This window comes from Malaclemys terrapin, chromosome 19 (assembly GCF_027887155.1).
Source record: "Malaclemys terrapin pileata isolate rMalTer1 chromosome 19, rMalTer1.hap1, whole genome shotgun sequence".
Lineage (NCBI taxonomy): Eukaryota > Metazoa > Chordata > Testudines > Emydidae > Malaclemys > Malaclemys terrapin.
Genome location: NC_071523.1, coordinates 7,786,851 through 7,803,517, shown reverse-complemented (window position 1 = coordinate 7,803,517; position 16,667 = coordinate 7,786,851). Strand labels below are relative to the sequence as shown.

General features: G+C 42.1%; 1 protein-coding gene across 1 annotated transcript in view; it reads left to right on the top strand.

Moving 5' to 3' along the window:
- Positions 1 to 849: 849 nt before the first annotated feature.
- The window catches only part of IFFO2 (intermediate filament family orphan 2), a 51,900-nt gene continuing 36,082 nt past the window's right edge, over positions 850 to 16,667 (top strand). The window contains exon 1 of the mRNA XM_054009536.1: positions 850 to 1,474. Coding sequence (XP_053865511.1) covers positions 888 to 1,474 — 587 coding nt within the window. The 5' untranslated portion in view covers positions 850 to 887. The remainder of the gene's footprint in view (positions 1,475 to 16,667) is intronic.

The following is a 16,667-nucleotide window of genomic DNA, read 5'->3' as shown; positions in this document are numbered from 1 at the left end:
AGTAACATCTTTCTAGCCAAGAGTGATAGTGGGTGCTCAGCAGGCTAGAGGTCTCCTGGGGCAGGGGTGTTTGATGGTTCCTCACTGATGGCTTCCTCAATGGATGTCAGGCTTGAATGGGATCAAGGGCATGGTCAGTGTTCCCCTCAGCTGTTCACAAGCAGAACCAATGGGAACGCCTTAGCTCTGGACCCTCCTCTTTAAAGCAGGGGCTGGTTGCCCCTGGTGAACCCCAACCGGCTGTGTACCCGAGCCATGCGCAGCCTAGGCTGTGGGCAGGGGGTTACAGTGCAGCTTCTCCACGGGATCACGGGGAAACCCGGCTCAAGCCACCCCGCTCCCAGGAAGCGGCCAGCTGGGACGTGCCCCTGGGGCAGGGAAGTGGGAGACAGTTAGCGCGCGCACATGGAAAGGCACGGGGAGGGGAGGAGCCATCGCGTGTGGGCGGGGCTACCACTCTAGGGGCGGGGCCGTGTCGGAAAAGACGGCGTTGCCCGGGGCGTGCGTGCGCGGCAGAAGAGGAAGGGGGCGGGGCGACGGTGGAAAGGGGGCGGGGCGGTGTCTCGCGCGGGGGCCGATGCCGAGTCCCGCCCCGCGTCGCCGGCCCCAGTCAGTCAGTCAGTGGCCGGGCCGCGGCGCTCGATGCGGCAGTGGCGGCTGGCGCAGGAGCGAGTAGCCGAGGCCGGGCGCCCCCCTCGCTTGGAGGCAGCCGGACTGCGGGAGGGACTCGACCCGGGGCGGCTTTTACCTCAGCCATAGCCTCCCTCCCCCCTCCCGCGTCCAACCGCCACTTCCGGTGGCCTCCCCCCCCCCGCGAGCCGGGTAAATACCCGCCCCCCGTCTCTCCCCCGCCCCCCTCGCGGCTGCGAGCGCGCCCGGCCGGGAGGATGATGAACTCGCTCCTCTTCGGCGAGATGGCGCGAGCCTTCGCCGCCGGCCCGGCCCCCGGCGCCTTGGGCCCCGGCAGCCCCGCGGCGGCCTCCCCGCCGGTGACCGCGGCGCTGCGGAACGACCTGGGCTCCAACATCCACCTGCTGAAGGGGCTGAACGTGCGGTTCCGCTGCTTCCTGGCCAAGGTGCACGAGCTGGAGCGGCGCAACCGGCTGCTGGAGAAGCAGCTGCAGGCGCAGCAGAGCGAGCGCGACCGCCGCTTCCGCTACAAGACCTTCTCCCGGGACCAGGCCGTGCAGACGGACCCGGGCCCCCCGGCTCCCGGGCACGGCGCCCTGCCGCCCGGCCCCGCCGCCGCCGCCTCCCCGCCGCAGCACTACGGCCGCCTGCCCGGCACCATCTGGAGCTACACCCAGGTGCGCCGCACCGGCGGCGGCGGCCTGGAGACCCTGCAGGGGCCCGGCGTCTCCTGGGTCCACCCGGACGGCGTTGGGGTGCAGATCGACACCATCACCCCCGAGATCCGGGCCCTCTACAACGTGCTGGCCAAAGTCAAGCGGGAGAGGGACGAGTACAAGAGAAAGTGAGTGCGGAGGGGAGTCGGGGGGCGGGGGAGAGGCCTGAGATGGGGGCGGGAAATGGGGGGCTCCCCCCGTCCATGGGGGAGTTGATGGAAGGAGAAGGCTTGGGGGACCCCTCAGGGCAGCCGTCCCAGGGTGAGGAAGGGGGAGCTAGGTTGAGGAATCTCAGACCCATGCGGGAACGTGGCTTCCCTTCCCCCCGAGTTCCTGTCTACGGAGAGTTGGCCGATAGATTTGGAAGACTTGGGGGACCCTCCTCGAGAGAATTTGTCCCTCCCACCAACCTGGTTGACTTTCCTGGGGGAGGGTGGGAAAATCTGGAGGCCCTTTGGAGGTTGAAGGCCCACTTTCAAGCTTTCTGTACATCTCTGTCTCAAAAGGAGCATTGTAAGCGTAATAGATTTAAAAACAAACAAACAAAAAACCGTCCTCGGAGAGGGAAGCGATCTACTATTCCTGTTGGTTTACCTAATTAGCCCTAAATTTAGCTTGGGAGATGAGAACCGGTTAATCACTTTCATAGCCAATTTCACTTTCTGGCTCTTGTGAATGAGCTCAGTGCTGCAAGACTTGGGCTGCAAACACTGCAGGGAAAGGTTTGCAGCCAAACAAAAGCTGTTTCATTGAAATGTTTAAAGAAAACCCACCAAACACATACAGCTTGAAAAATTTACATTCATCTTAAATTTTTAAGCCTTGGGAGATTTTTATGCAAAATTAAACATGTCTAAATACAATAGACACACAGATACAAGTCTATGTGCACTGAGGGTGGGAGGCCAGTAAAAGTCGGTAGCTGGGATCCTGGAGACAGATTTCTATATGCAGTGAGTGCCCAGGGCATCCTGAAGGACAGACCTGGGCAACTGCTGCTAAATTCTGTTGCTTTTTTGGCTTAAATGGGGTCTTTCTGGCAGTTTGGTTTTGTAGGAGGGCAAATTCAGACAACCGTTTTGTGAGACAGCCAGGGCCATGTGGCATACAGCACATTCTGATTGCAATGCTCTGCATGGATGAGAACATTGTGTTCCTTATAAGCTGTTAGTTTGTCACATTTATGGTTATGTCCTTGCAAATTACTTGTCTAAAAAAAAGTTTACATTTGGAAGGTGTATGATACATGAATGTATCTTTTGGGGTTGCTCTAGTTTGTCCCTATGTGTCATGTTGAATAGACTATTGAAGCTGGAAAATGGCTAAAATGATATATTTTCCTCTATTTTAAATTTGTTGGCTTAAATTGGAAACAACACAAGAAAATCACTTGTAGATGTGACAGATGCGATCTTTCTTTGACTACTTTTAAAAATACCCTTCCACTCCTGATATTTCCTTGCATCTAGCTGTGTGAACCATGAAAATAAAATAATCTGGGAAATCCCAGTTCCAACTGGTTTCTATTAGTGGCTTTCAGTAGTATGACTACTGTGGGGTGGGAACTCAAATGCAATGCTGAAAAGTAGTTGATGGCTTTTATTCCAGGGCCATCTCTCATTTGGCAAGGCAACTTTTTTTTCCCTTAAGAGCTCATATCTGAGTAACCCAGTCTTATCTATTCAATTCTCAACTCCCAATAAATTGTACCAGTTATACTGGTTATGTGATGTGGATGTCTGTACACTATGAAACTACCCTCCTGTTTGATAACATATTTTTAAACCGGGGTAATAGGCCTTTAGAAATGTCAATGGAAGCTTAGTGCTGTGACAGGAGTTGATGTCAAAATTTGATTTGATTAAAGGGAAGTTGGGCTGTATTTTTTTGTGTGCAATAGTAGTCACATTATGCCATGGGCTTGTTTTGTTTTCATTCTCTGTACTAAGAAGATGGATGGTGACACTTGGGAGAATATGTATTCAGCCACGTTTCATTTAAGAAAGTTATCCCTAGGGTGTGGGTTGTGTCATCAGTGTCTAGTGCTACTTTTCTTTTTTTTTAAATAGATGAATGGTGATTTCTTCTGGAGGAAAAGGCCAAGGTATAGTCTGCGCACAGTTTTGCACTGCTTTAACTTTGTGTTTAGAAATTGGTGAAGTTAAAGTGTGGATGCAGTTATACTTGTATAAAAGTGCTTATGCCAATGTAGCTGCTTGTGATCTAATCACCTTTATACCAGTACAACTGCATCCACACTAGTGGGTCTTACTGCTTTAACTAGATCTGTTTCTAAACTGAGGAACTTAAAGCAGTACAAAAATTGTGTAGATAAGTGCTAAGTGTTACCATCCTGAGTCCCCTTGGAAAGGCTTTTTTTGTAACATCTCAGAATGAAAAAGCTTAAAAAGGCAACAATCAGGCTGAAAGTAAAATAAAATTTCAAACTTGCATTTTTAATGTCTCTTTCAATACTAAGTAACTGATTATTACAGTTCTTGTTTGCCTTTCCTGCCCCCCTTCCTTGTCCTTTTATGCCCTGCACTAGTCAAACTTAGATTTTATGTGACCTGCTCTTTGGTGGTGTTTGTCTTTTTCTTGTGAGACATCAAGCCAATTTTGTGTGATTTAGAAAATATTTATGCTGTTTACTCTTTCACTCAGCTCTAGCAGTAATAATAGATTTCAGTTTTACTTTTTCATGCACTACTACAGTATGGAAATGCTTGCATTGCAAACACCATAGGGACTTCTTACTTCCCAAACTACTATCTCTCTTCATTTAAAAACAAAAACAAAAAAAAACACTTAAAATCATAGAAGTGTAGGACAGGAAGGGACCTCAAGAGGTCATTTGGTCCAGTCTCCTGCACTCAAGGCAGGACTATTTTTAATAAAAAGCTGACTGCCCAGACGGGTTAGAATCTTGGCCCCTCAAATTAAGAGCCTGATGCTCTGCCGACTGAGCTAGCTGTTGTTGCCAACACTTCTGGTGTGTGTGTGGGTGTGTGTTTGTAAAATCACATTTTGGGTTTAAAGTACCTGATAGTGCCCCCTGATGACTGAATTACTCCTAGCACAGTGGTCTCCAAATAAAGAAGTCAGTGGGTTTTGTTTCTATCACTTTTGGAAAAACATTTGTCAGCAAAGAGTTAAACATGTGCATAAGTCTCTGTGCCTCTAGGTCTTGCTCTGCAAAGATGTAAGAGGAATCTGGCTAGCTCGCTTACTGTTAACTTGGAAAACAGACCTGTGTGCAATACTTTTTCTCTTAGCAAATGAATCTCTCTTTTGACAAGGCTACTATCTTGAGGTGGCAAGATGGAGAATCGTTACATGGGTGCTCTAAACTACTGTTAGCAAACTTCAGCTTCCTTGGAGGAAGAGAACTAATATTATAGTTACCAGATGTGTTACAGTGCTCTTAGATGCTTTCCTCTTAGGTCAAGATGGTAGATATCTTGACAAGGGATGTCTTGCACCAATGGCAATGGTTGGTTCTAAGCCTTTTTGAAGGGACTTGTTGTCTTACTTGCTGTAAGATACCGCTCTCCCATGCAGAATGTGATTCTGGAAATAGGATTCAGTGTGTTAATACATTTTTATCCAAAGCAGTATACTTATACTCTGGTGGGTGTGACCACCTAATCAGGCTGGGCACAATTGTGCAGTATCTTATAGCATATTCGCCTTTCCAGTATGGAGAACTTTGGAAAATCTATTTTGAAGTGACTTACTATTCATGTTATTGGTAAGATATTTAAGTTTTGGTCCATGCTCTTTTTAACTTGGGGAGCTAATAATGCACTGGGGGATTTGTCATAAAATGCTAATATTCCAGGGGCGAGCTTAGCCATAAGAACATGAGAATGGTCAGACCAATGGTCCCTCTGGTCCGGTATCCTGTCTTCGGACAGTGGCCAATGTCAGATGCTTTAAAAGAAATTAACAGAACAGGGCAATCATTGAGTGATTCATCCTCTGTTGTCCACTCCCAGCATCTGAAAGCATGGAGTTGTCCCATGGACCAAAACTTAAATATCTTACCAATAACATGAATCTTGGCTAATAGCCATTGCTGGGCATATCTTCCATGAGTTACTCTAATTCTTTTTTGAATCTTGTTATAGTTTTGAACTTCTCAGCATCTCCTGGCAATGATTCCACATGTTAACTGTGTGTTGTGTGAAGAAGTACTTCCTTATGTTTGTTTTTAAACCTGCTGCCTATTCATTTCACTGGGTGACCCCTGCTTCTTGTGTTCTGTGAAGGGGTAAATAACACTTCCCAGTTCACTTTCTCTACGCCATTCATGATTTTATAGTCCTCTACCATATCCTCCCATTTTCTAAGATGAACAATCCCAGTCTTTTAAATTCCTCCTCAGATGGAAGCTGTTCCATATCCCTAATAATTTTAGTTACCCTTCTCTGCAAAAGTTACCCTTTTCTAGTTCTAATAAATCTTTTTTGAGATGGGGTGACCAGCATTTCACCCGGTATTCAATGTGTGGGCATACCAGAGATTTAAGCTTGTAAAGCATATTTTCTGGTGATCTTCCCTTTTTTTTTTTTTTTACCACAAAACAAGTAAAATTAACCCTACTGATAACAAATACACATTTCAAAGTAGCAATTGTAAAAAGTATTAGCCCTTAAGTATACATCTTATAGGAAAACACACTGATACCAAGATGAGTGACAGATGACTACATTACTGAGTTGTGCAAATACCATTGCTAGTAGTCATGTTTTGTTTGTTATACAATGATTATACAGTCTCTGTACCAAGCAACAATTCACACAAGGCTTCTGAGTCTTGGTGACAAAAATATTGTCCCCTGTTGAAATAGTTGACTATTTGCAATAAGCTCCATGACTGGATGGCAAGGTGTGGCTAGCACAATTTCCTCTTGAATGTCAACATCTTGTAGTTCATGTGTAGCCTGTTTAATTTTGAACATGATTTTTTTTCCTATTAGCATTAATTTTTTTTTTTAAATTCAAACTTCCTTCTGCACAAATATGAAAATCATGCCATAGTCACAAGCTGAAAAACACAGCAGTTGGATTGAGAGCAGCTTTTGGTAAAGAGGAGGTAAAACTGTCTAAAAAAATCTGAAGGTTGTCAAAGATTCTTTATCAGATGAGGTTCCACAAGCAAATTTTGAAATTACAAATGGCTTCCCTCTAAAAACAGACTAGTTAATTCCCCACGCCTTTTTTCCACCCACGAAAGTCTAGATTTTCTTGGAAGTGCAGCAGCAGCTTATTGTGAGATAACGTTGAAACATATATAACCTTTAGCTAATATTTTATGGTCAATAGAATGTTGTGATTGTTTTAAAATCACAAATGTGAGTAAAATCTGGAGCAGAAATGAGCAAAAGTTCCCATGAGGAATCAGCTGACTAAGAAATAGGCTGTGTAGAACTAATTCTTTTCCCCCCCGCTACTATTTTATTCAAGGATACATGAAAACAGCTGCTTCATTAAACCTTTTTCTGTTTCTCTTTATCACTCTGAATTATTAATTTCTGGATAATCATTTAAAATAGCTTCTGATTCTAGATCTGCTCACAAGTCCTTTGGTCAATTTTTGACATCTGATAACACTTCACTATTTTTAACTCATTTTCTGTTGCTATTTGAAAGACCTATATGCAAGCAGGAGAAACTAACCCTAGGGTAACTTAGATTGATTGTATACAAAGTAAGTAAACCAGAGAATCACTTTTCCAGTCTTTCAGTAGGTGTTATCTTAAATGTTACTTCTAAAAGTTAGAAATAAAACTTTGTTCATGCATGTGTCCTTAAGAGACGTGAGAAGAAAAAAATCTTCAACAACAGTTTATGAAAGATACCAAAATGTGCACTGCATGGAATTTGGTTTCTAATACGGTACAAAAAGGCAAAAATGCACACGTTGAGATTTTTTATATTGAGGTAGGTAACAGTTCAGCTTCCCACCTTTTTAGGCTCTGAGGTGTGTGTGTGTGGAGATCTCCCATTAAGATCTGGGTGCATTGTTGTGTATTGTGACTGTCCAAATATTCCTGTGTGTGGCCAACAAAAGTCTGCTGAGTTTGTGAAAACCCTCCTGCAGTCATTCCATATTCTTCTGTCTGAATAGCTTATAAAAAAAAAAAAAAAAATCTCTGCAAGAAACCTGCTGATCAGTTTGTCCAGAGCTTTAGTTTGAACACTTGGATGGATTTATATTTTATGGGTTTAAAATTGTTTTAAATTGGTTCAGATATTTAGAATCTACCAGATGTTGAGGTTTTTTTTTTTCTTGCAGCAGTGGAAAGAAACTTAACAGTTGAGCTGGAAATAGTTGTTTTTTCTCAGGATGGTCTTTTCATTTTGAAGATTAATAAAGTCCAGTTGAAGAACAAGAGATTATCTCAAAGTTGCTGCAGCCGGACAGAGTTTTCCATTGTCAAAGGCTAAGCATGTCAGAACGAACTTAAAAAACAACAACAAAAAAACAAAAACAAAACAAAAAAACAGATCTAAAGGAACTTAATAAAATTGTGCTTAGGACAAACTCTGTAGGAATGTGTAAGTAAACTTTAACTTAAATCAATGGTAATATGATGCAAATGTTTTTTTATTGGGTCCCCATGTATTATAACATGGCTTCTGAGGTGAACAGAAGAATTTCTTCAGGGTACTAGATTTTTCTCCCCTCCATGTTCCAGTTTGTTACAGAGCTAGTAATGCTTTCTACCTGTAAATTAATGTACTGCCCTCTAATTCGTAATTCCAGCATATTTCTGCTCTCCTCTTTACAGTTTAAAAGGGCCAGTTGGCTTTTCAGTAAAAGTGCTTAGTAGAGATTTCATTACCAGTGGGATATTTCTCCCACCGTTGTTGAAGTAAATGCTCATGCTTGTGAAATTGAATGTTAGTGTGAAAGGAATTCTAACTGTTAGCAGCAAGGGATAATTTTTGCTTGAGGAGGTGAGAAAATTATCTGTTTAATGCTAAAAACAACAGCTGTGCTATAGAATATATCATTAATGATTATTACTAGAAATTAGAGAAGCAGGTTTTTTGACTCCTGTCTTTCGTTACTTAGACCAGCGATTTTTCAGCCTTTTTTCATTTGCGGACCCCTAAACAAATTTAAATGGACCCTCAAGGGTCTGTGGGTTGAAAACCACTGATTTAGACTTTTTGTAGTCTGGGTGTAAGAAATGTATTTGTCTCTGAATTGTGCTCCTGTGCTATCCTTAATGTTGATGTTGCATCTTTGTCCCGTGTTTGTGATTAATTTGATTTTTGGAAAAATCTGTATCAAATCTTTCAGATTCTGGATTCTAATACAAGTAGAAACTAGAGTAATTGGCCAAGGAGTGAGGGCGCTCATGCTTTTGGGAAGAAGGCAAGGTACTGTTCCCCTTCAGTCCTTCCTTAGTTACATTGCAGTAGGGCCACCAAGACCCAGTCAGGGTTGGGTCCCGTGCCCTGAAGAGTTTTCTCCTGTGTCTTGTTTAAATTTGATTGTCCTCCCTCAAATTTGACTTAGTTTATTACAAGGGTGACATTAATAATACTATATGGTTACATAGGCTAACAGTGTCAACCTCTTAATTCTGAATCACACTACTTAAAATTCCCTATTCCATTACAACTTCTCTGCCCCTTTAACGATTGCCCCCTTGAAAAAGTCATGCTTGGGTTTGCAGTTTATTGTCCCCAACTACCCCTTTATCTGTTACTATTGGTTCTTTTAAAATTATTGTTCAAGTGTAAGCTAGATCTACAACTGCGATAACTGTCCCTTCCCCGGGGTGTCTGTCCCATAAAGGGGTAGGAGGTGATAGGGGTTCCAGAGTTCTCCACTCTTTGTTGCTATCAAGTGGGTCCCTGCAGCTGTCAGGTACAAAAAAGAAAAGTAAATTGATGAATTATGGAGCATATGCTTGGCCATTGTGGTCTGGGATTATGGAGGTGTTCTTTGGAGTCCTTGTTCTATCGTGGGGTAGTTCTGCCTCTGGGAGATGAAAGGGGGGGTACCTCCCTTCAACACAGCTGGCTGCGTGAGGTGTGGCAGCTTGGGATACTGTTCCATAGAAGGGGTTCATCTTCCCTCTCCATGAAGCCCAGGAAGTGGACAAGGAAAGTTCTAGCCGGGCTCCACACTGGTGCCTGGCTTCCATTTTCCCTGTTAATGAGGTGCTCTAAGCTTTTCAGAGCTGTGCTTTCCCTGTCACCCCATGAGGCTAAGGCGGGGTGTACTTCTAGGGCTCTGGAATGGAAGGAACCCCCCTTATATTCTGGTTAGGGTGGTTGAGGGAGACTTCCATGCCTTTCAAAGGATGGCTGCATCCATGGAGAATATTGCAGTGCTTGCCCTTTAGCTTATAGCTTTTAATCCACCTATTTTGTGAGTCCATGCGAAAGTAAGCGCAGGTCTTCCAAAGGCTGAAAAACCAGATTCTGAAGTACACTTGATAGAGCAAAAACAAGCTCTCTTAAAAATCTTAAACCCAAATTGTTTCTGAAGACGTGTGCAATTTAGGAGTCAAGCGAAAACAAACCCAGGAACAATCTATTTCTAGCTATTCATTATGTGTAATCATAGGTTTAAATTGCTGTATAGTAATGCATTTCAAGTGCTTCGCTGTCTGTAGCTAAGGAAAGAATGGGACTGGTGCAGAGCTCAGCAGCTGCATTTTTGTGGTTCAGATTTTTGTGGTGATACTCTGCCAGGATTTAGCATTGGCTTCCTGCATTTTTTTTTTTTTTTTTTTTTGTGTCCTGTTGACTGCTTGCTGAAATCGTCTCAGGGTTCTGTTTTTAAAGCGTGTGTGTGTGTGTGTGTTTGTGTGTCTAGATGACACTAAATTCAAAGGGGTGGAGAAACCAATTTTTTCTATTAATACAAGAATTGGAGATGTTTGTTATTGGGTTAAAATGTTAAACTAAATTAAGTGTGCTAAAATTGGGGCCATTAACTGAAGCCATTTTGCAGCTTGGAATTCCATTAAAGTGTTCCCCCCAGACATGCCTCCTTTGCTTAGTGAAAGGTTATCTAACACCGGCCTGTGAACTTAGTTTGTGGTAACAAACAGATCAGCCGGCTTCAACTGGGATTTGGCTCAGTAAGGAGGGCAAAGAATCCGCATATCCCAAGGCTATGCTTGTAACAGTCAGTTCTCAAACTTACTTGGTTCTTCCCCCAAACAAATGCTCTGATACGAGCGGGAGAAAAGGATCATATTAAGATTTTAGCATCAGTTAAGTCTCATCCTCTTCTGTGTCTCTCACAATTTGTATGGAAGCCTCTTTATTTTTGACTTGTGAAGTTTAAGGAAAAACTCTTCTTTTTAACCTCAGTTTTGACGAGCAGAACAATGTAAGATTATTATAATGTATGGTGGCATGTCAGATGAGCACATGACAGTTTCACAATATATCTGAACTCTACTGCCTTGTTTGGGATCCATGAGTGAAAGTGATTGTCTAGTGACCCAGAAATCCGTATTCATGTCAGCTCTGGAGAAGTGCTATAGGAAGGAGTGTGGGGTTTCTTCCCAAAATGAAGGGAGGGATAATGCTTTGGTTGCTTTTCAGACTGAACTTTATACAGGTTTTCTTGTTGCACCTGGCTCTGTCATCAAATGCCAGTGTCTAGAAATCCAGCGGTTTATCAGATTTTCAGCTTGTTTACGCATGCACATGTTCAGAATTGGTGTGCAAGCAGATAGAATCTTCTGGAATGTTGTGTTGGAGGACTAGGTATGCTGTTTTCTGCCATGGAGAGTGAAGTCTTCAGTAGCAAGATTCTCCAATTTGTAAGTGTTTTCACAATCATGACATTAATATGGCATCTGGTTAAAATAATTTTAAATAAAACTACTCTCATATCTGGCTGCAATATTGAAAATGTGTTTAAGTCTCTCTATTTGCCTTGTATGTATTCATTGAGTTGTTGATCCGTATACAAAACATTACATCAATCCTGCCCCTGGGTCTACTTCAATAACAAGAACATAGAGAGGCCAGAAAGAATGGTGCTCTGTGCCCATTAATGATGTGTCCTGCTTGTTAGTGACCAGAGAACTCCAATCTAGTTGAATTGTTACTGTGTGAAGTTGAATCACAGATGATGCATGTCTTGAGTCTTTTTGTTTGGGCACTTCCATCCCTGCATAATTCATAACCATGTGACTGACAATGACTGGACACAGAACTCTAAATCTGAAACATCCTGCTGGAGTTCACGTATCCAACGCGCACCAGCGATTACTGCTTGGAAAAGGGTTCACAATCTAGTGAAGGAAAATTAGTTGCATCTGTTAGGATGGATGTTTCTATTTAAAGTTTTATGATCTAGAACTTGAAAATAAGCATTTGGGTTTGGATCAGACTTCTGGTTAGATTGATGAAACCCAGTACTTTTTTGTGGATTAGAGTTCTCTCCAAATGCACCCAGTCCTTCCAGCCATGGCTTCTATCATCCTGGAAATTTCCAAGGTATATTGTCTTAATAAAGGGGCCAAATACATGGGATCTGAAACACAGTTTGCATCATTACTGTTCGTAATGTGATTCCAAATTTAGTTAGTCTTTAATCTGATGGAACGTCAGTGGAGTTGCTTTGGATATGTATTAAAATTATAACAAAGTAAAGCTTGGCATTATGGACAGTCTGAAAAATGTAATTTAATTTTTTCTCTTTGGATGTTACACAGACAAGATAAATAATTTTGTGGCTCCTCAATTTAAATTTTCTCTCAAATAGGAGTTCAACATGCAGAGTAATTGTAAACTATCAAACATACCTTGGGATGCAGCTAGCCCCAGTATTTTGTAAAATGCAAGTTATATGTTGTTTGTTGCGTTAGCATAGAATAGTTTTCATTAGAGTTTTTAATGTACATAGTTTATATTCATAACTGAAGGTTAACACTGTTTCTCACATTTAAAGTATCATTAAACAGAGAAGTTGGATCCAAGACAACTTCATCCCACGCAGGCTTATGTTAAACTCAAAACAGGTGTGCAGCTATTACAAATGGGGCATAATTGTTAAAATACTCCTTAAAAATATTCAAGGTCTACTGTTTCTTTTTTTTTTTTAAAGAGAGGAAATAATTGTCTTCTCCATAACAGGTGTTAAATCACCTGCTCAATTCTGTTCTCAACTATAGATGCCAAAGCTTGGGAAATCAAATTGTCAGTGCTTAGTATTTTTACTGATTGGCAACGTAGTGCAATTCCAATGAATCATATCTGTACATGATATTGAGCCGTTGTTGGCATACTTTGTTGGTTTCAAAAACTAACTGCTGGCACAAATGCAATCACAAAGAGCTACTCATGTACGCAGAACCTCTTAATTTTTTTTATTTGGGTGGAGGGAGAAGAAGTATTGGCCAGTTGACAGTATCCTGGAGGAGTCAGGCAACCTGGGCTTTATTCTTGGCGCTGCTGCTGCTGCATCTGTGTGATAATGGGTAAGTCACTTAACTTCTGTCTGTTTCCTCATTTGTAGAATGGGGTTAATACTTAAAAGCACTTCTTATAAAAGAAGGTGAGATTCTTAAATGAAAAGCAGCTAAGCATAAGTATTATAATACACAGTAAAACATCCTTTCTGCTAATCTGTATTCTTATCCACAGTGCAACAGCTGCCAGTTGTCAGTGACTGTTGAGTTCTTATTAAAGGGACACTGGAAGTTAAATCCCGTTTTCAGGGATGCTGCTTGGGATTTGTCCTTTTAAAGAGGCATGTTTTGTGGCTGAAATAAGCTAGTTGTCTCCCTAATTGGTACTGAAATGTAACAAACTCCCAATGGTAGTATCTTAATATGCAGATGAAAAAATTCTGCTCCATAAACTCCTCTGCTTCTCTTTCCTCTTTCTTGGTGCTGAATTAGTTTATCCCTTTTGTACAGCGTATTGTGGGAACTTTTTAGTTAATAAATTCCATGTAGTTGTTGAAACTTGATATAGCCTCTTCCACCTTTTATTTAGTCAACACATACAAGATTATTTCCCTGAGATTCCAAGATCACCACAAGATATTTTAAGGGTAAGGCTATATTACTCCTGCTGCTATGAAATAAGTGCAGAATTAGCTGTACATTGGTGTAACTGCTGTAGAGAGATTCACCTTTTCAGTTCTGGTTTCAAATGCACAAGTCAGCTTTATTTCCAAGAAATGCATGAAGCATTTATTGTGTTACTCTCTCTCCCATTGCCCCAAACTGACGAGCAGCTTTAGCAGATTGGATAGGATTTATTCCCTGTGCCATGCTTGTGCGGATTTCCTGCTCACTGGATTCTGGTTTTTATATGGGTTTTGGACACATGACTCAAAGCATAGGACTCTTGTAAGTGTGTGTTATTCTAAAGACAAGGAAGGGAGTGAGGTGATTTTCTCAGTCACTGTTCTCCTTGTCTATCTGTGCATTAAAACAAAAATAATCCCAGATTGTAACCCTTGCAGTGTTGCATTTGTCTTCCTTACGGTTGGAACTTTAGTTGAACTCAGTTAATATCACACTAGCATCTGGGTATTCTTGATAACTTTAGTAATAAAAATGCATAATTCTTGCACATGCACTGCACACACTTGTTCCTCTCAACAGATGACATTTATTGATGAGCAGTTTTGGCTTTAGTCAGTGTGTACATGGAACAGCATAATGGGGTTAATTTAGGTCAGTGGTTCTCAAACTTTTGTACTGGTGACTCCTTTCGCATAGCAATCCTCTGTGTGCAACCCCCCCCTTAAAGATATTAAAAAATTGTTTTTAAATTTGTAACACCATTATAAATGCTGGAGGCAAAGCGGGGTTTGGGGTGGAGACTGACACCTCGCAACCCCCCATGTAATAACCTCGTGACCCTCCATGTAATAACCTCGCAACCCCCTGAGGGGTCCCAACCCCCAATTTGAGAACCCCAATATAGGTATTTGGTACTGGAAAAGAGCATACTGTACAAACATTTTCCAGTGCAAGAGGCTTTTGCAAGCTTAACTGTCTTAAATGTGTTTATTTCTGGTAGGGGTGACCTGTCCTGTTCATCAGTATGTTTAGTGCAGAGATGTGGAAAACTTGTCTGGAATCTGTGATTTGCAGTATTTCTGGCTGCCATAGAATTAGCGATACTGTACTTGTGAAACTTGCTTTCACCATGTTGGCAACTTGAAAAATCAGCAATGTTTATTTGCAGCTACAATTTCTAGCAACAAGCAAACTGCAGTTCTCCCCACCAGAGAATAGTCAGGACCGCTCACGTAACCTAATGTTGCTAGCGTCTTTTACAGGAAGATATCTCTATGCTATATTCCAGTTGTGAGACTTTGATTACTTGCTCCTAATTCTGCTGTTGTATCTTCAATTAGTGGATACTGGATTTTGTTTGTAAATGAAGTGTTGTGAGGTTAATCTGGAATTTATAAAATTTGCTGCAGCAAAAACAACAACGAGGATAGACATGTTACCTTGGGACTGACTTGCATCTGTACAAATATGCTGAAATCCTAAACCTTGATTTGGGGGCTCAAAGACCGAATTTGACTGTCTCTCTCCTTGTATTTCCCAACTGTTTACACTTCAGTAGTCTTATTTATGGTTTTAAGTCTCTTCTGCAATCATTGTCTCCTCAGCAGCCAAACTTCAGTGCAAAGTACCCTTATTTTCCCAAGAGCTCCTTGCAGCAAACAGGTGGTGAGGAATTGGTAAGATTCAGTGTTGAAATGATCTATTGAGATTGTGATAAATGGAGTGTTTTAAATGAGTGCTGTAAAAATGCAGGAAATATTAATTTCATTTTAAAAATGGCAGAATACCTTATCATATTAATTTTTTGTTTTGTTTTGCATTTATTATTTCCTTACCTCAACCTGGAAGCCTACCGGCCAGGGCCGGCTCTGGCTTTTTTGCGGCCCCAAGCAAAAAAACAAAACCAAAAACAAAACCAAAAAACACCTGCGGGGCAGCTGGAGCAGTGAAGCGCCCGAAAAAGGGGAAAAGGACGGAATGCCGCCCCTTAGAATCTGCTGCCCCAAGCACGAGCTTGCTCGGCTGGTGCCTGGAGTCTGGCTTTACTGGCTATTCATGAGTCTCCTGTATTGTTAGTGAGACACAGTTGCAATGAGAAAACTGAGTGATTCCTTAGGATATCTTGCAAAATGATAGATTGGTGAGGAGGTAATTTATCATGTGAAAGAGATTTATGCCCTTATTGTTCTCCAGAAAGTGTCACGGTAGTATCCTGCTCCCCTGCCCGGTCTCTATTGCTAATTTGCTTTTCAGGTACCTCCCTTGTGGTCCTCCAATTAGATTTCATATTGGAATGGGAACTTTCTCCCAGGGCTATAGAAAAACCACCTCCACCAGGGGAATAGCTCCCAGCGCTGGGAACAGAGTGCCCTGTCTACACTGGCACTTTACAGCGCTGACACTTGCAGTGCTAGGAGGGTGTTTTTTCACACCCCTGAGTGAGAAAGTTGCAGCACTGTAAAGGGCCAGTGTAGACAAGCCCTTGCTGTTCCTTGCAAAAAATTGAGTCCACATGCAGGAATGTTGTCTGTCAATCATTTTGGTGCATCCATGCCCAATCACTTTACAACAGTGATGGGACCCGCTTATTTTGAAATCCTAAAGCAACTCTGCTACACAGCACCTAGCATTGTTGTGAGCAGGGTCTTTTAGATAACTTCAAACGCAGGGCACTCAATTGAGGGAGAGTTAGGGGAACTGAATTATTGAAACTGCACTCTTAACCAAGATGTGGATAAACCTTTGTCAGATCCAGCTAAACAGATATAGTCAAGCTAAATATCATCATCCCAGGTGGAACAACTAATGCTTTTGTAAAATACCTGGAGCTGGCAGTGAGGAGAATGCAAGGTGTTATAAGAGATTGTAACAAAGTTTTGTAGTGCTTTTCATCCTAGTATAACAGGGCTCAGGTGTCTTGGTATTTCAATCTGAGCTATTGTCCATCAGAACTCTATACATCAAGATTAGCTGTCACAGAAACAGTGACCTTTAGGATATCTCAGACTTGTGTGTGGGAAATGTTGAATTGGAGTAAAATAAGATGTCACTTAGCTTTTGTACATTCTTAAATAAAGGAAGCGAGATAGCAAAGCATATTTAAATATTTAAAAACAATATTTGTAGTGAAAGCAAACCCCTCTTATTTGGAGGTGAATGGATGATAAAGCACTAACTATCTTAATGGCTGTGAAGACTCTCTTCTCAGTTTTTATTCCTATAGTAAAAAATTTAACCCTAAATCAGACTCTTTAAACTACTATGCTTCCCTTTGGTATCTGAGGAAAAGCCAT